General features: G+C 37.8%; 1 protein-coding gene across 1 annotated transcript in view; it reads right to left on the reverse strand.

The window, feature by feature from the left end:
• Nucleotides 1–2,264, reverse strand: part of LOC107705872 (voltage-dependent T-type calcium channel subunit alpha-1I) — a 66,344-nt gene that overhangs the window by 6,389 nt on the left and 57,691 nt on the right. The window contains exon 32 of the mRNA XM_016509378.1: nucleotides 775–921. Coding sequence (XP_016364864.1) covers nucleotides 775–921 — 147 coding nt within the window. The remainder of the gene's footprint in view (nucleotides 1–774; nucleotides 922–2,264) is intronic.

The following is a 2,264-nucleotide window of genomic DNA, read 5'->3' on the forward strand; positions in this document are numbered from 1 at the left end:
ACACACACACACACACACACACACATACACACACACACACACACACACTCACACACAGTATGATCCATCACAGACAGGATTTCAAATGCAGCTTCTTTTATCATCACCGTTCTTAAAATCAGCCTGAAGGAGATCTCACACCGTATGCATAAATTACAATATTGAATCCTCATGTTTCAGATGCCGTTTCCATGTTCATTTTGTTTAGAATTAGTCTTAGATGTGATACATTCAGCCATGATGATGTTTCATGCAATTCTCTGCAAACGTGATCATTGACGATCATCTTCTGTCTGTTGGGCTTCATGATGGATGAGACTCATACGAACTGAACGATTCTGATTCCACTGAATAATTTCATTAGTGCCGGATTTCCCAGATGAGGGTTTTTGAGTTGATGAAAAAGTGGATAAATAATGAATAGTGAATAAAAATTATATCAAATGTAAAATTAAAATAAATAACTGGGTCTGCATGATAATCGCTATATAGCTTAGTGTGATTATCAAAGGCTGCAATTTAATTAAATAACTGTACAGTCTGAAGCATTTCATAATTACAATTTAAAAAAATAATTTTTTTATAGTACAATTACAATTGTATTATTATTATAATTTTTATTAACATCAGAGATTTGTAACATGCAAATGTGTCAAATAAAATTGTAATTTTTTATTTTACGTAAATAAAATCTCAGGGGTACTTCAAGTAAATATTTTAGGTCTAAGGGGTTCGGCTGACAGACAGTTTGGGAATCGCGTTAGGTATCCTCACCTCTCCTGATTGGCTCCTGCCGTCTCGTCTGATTGGTGGAGAGCAGTAATGGTGGAACACAGATCCTGATAGATTATCAATCATCTGCATTTCTCCATCCAGCGAGTCCTTCATCAGCAGAGAGATGCTCTCCAGCCACTGGTTCTCCTGTCACACACACACACACACACACACACACGTTTACTTAGCTATCTAAGTGAGGACATTACATAGACTTCTATTGATTTTATATACAGATAGTAATACAGCGGTCAACATTTGAAGTGGATCAAAAAAGTTAATCAAAGTTGTCCTAAGACAAGAACAGGTATTGTTTTGGTTTTAGGACAACTTTGATGAAAGGTTTTGATCCACTTCAAATGTTGACTTCTGTACACTTTTTAACCTAAACCCACCCCCTAACCCTACCCCTCACAGAAAACTTTCTGCATTTTTACAATTTCAAAAAAACTTTGTTTACTTGTTTTTTATACCAGTTTTACAAATGAGGACATTCCCAAATGGAGGTTTTTAGTGATTTTGTCAGGTTTTGCTCACTTTTGGGTACAAATTTGCACACACACACACACACACACACACACACACATACACACACACACACTCACACACACACTCTTCTGACTAACATGTATCAGATCACTGGACACACACTGGATAATAAAAAAAGCCTTTTTCTTATGCTGTTTTTTCCTTGAACTACTTTTAGAGATGTCTGGATATCTGTACTGGAAAACAAGACAAAAACACAGTGAGTGAGTGAGTGTGTGTGTGTGTGTGTGTGTGTGTGTGTGTTAGTGTGCAGTGAAGCGCTCAAGCGTGTGGACGGATCAATCAATCAGAACTTCAGTTAGACGTATGAACTCCATCTAGTGACCTGCCGGATGACCCAAGACCATCGACATACACCATCAGTCAGTGTGTGTGTGTGTGTGTGTGTCGCATCAGACAAGTGAAACAAGGAGAAAAAAAACATTTATTTTATTAAATAAACAGACTGATAAATTGGTTTGCATGAGCCGCGTCATTGGTTTGATTTCTAATGAGACAGTGATTTCTAGTGATGTGAGTGACAGTGACTGTCAGTGATGTCATCAAGAGTTTAACTATGTAAATGAAGCAGCAGCTACTAATGGGAGCGCAGGAATCATAAAATCATTTGTATTTGTTTCAATGAATTCTTGTGAATTTTTCAGCAGCAAGAAAACTGATTGACGGTTAAATTAGATTGGCGTCTTATTTTCATCCACACTGCATGTTGTTCATGACCAGACTGTCTTAAATCTGAGCGTCCAGCAGTGTGAAAGCCCACCGTGAGCAGCAATAAATCACTGTTAGTATGAACGAGACATCAGTGTGTGATTCACTGCTCATCACATGTGGACAGATTGTTTTGTGTTTCAGCTGCGACTTCATTTCCTCTGATGACTCACAATGTGTCTCCATTAACACACACACACACACACACACACACACACAACCACAGACACACT

Source organism: Sinocyclocheilus rhinocerous, unplaced genomic scaffold, assembly GCF_001515625.1.
Source record: "Sinocyclocheilus rhinocerous isolate Xijiao unplaced genomic scaffold, SAMN03320098_v1.1 scaffold1615, whole genome shotgun sequence".
NCBI lineage: Eukaryota > Metazoa > Chordata > Actinopteri > Cypriniformes > Cyprinidae > Sinocyclocheilus > Sinocyclocheilus rhinocerous.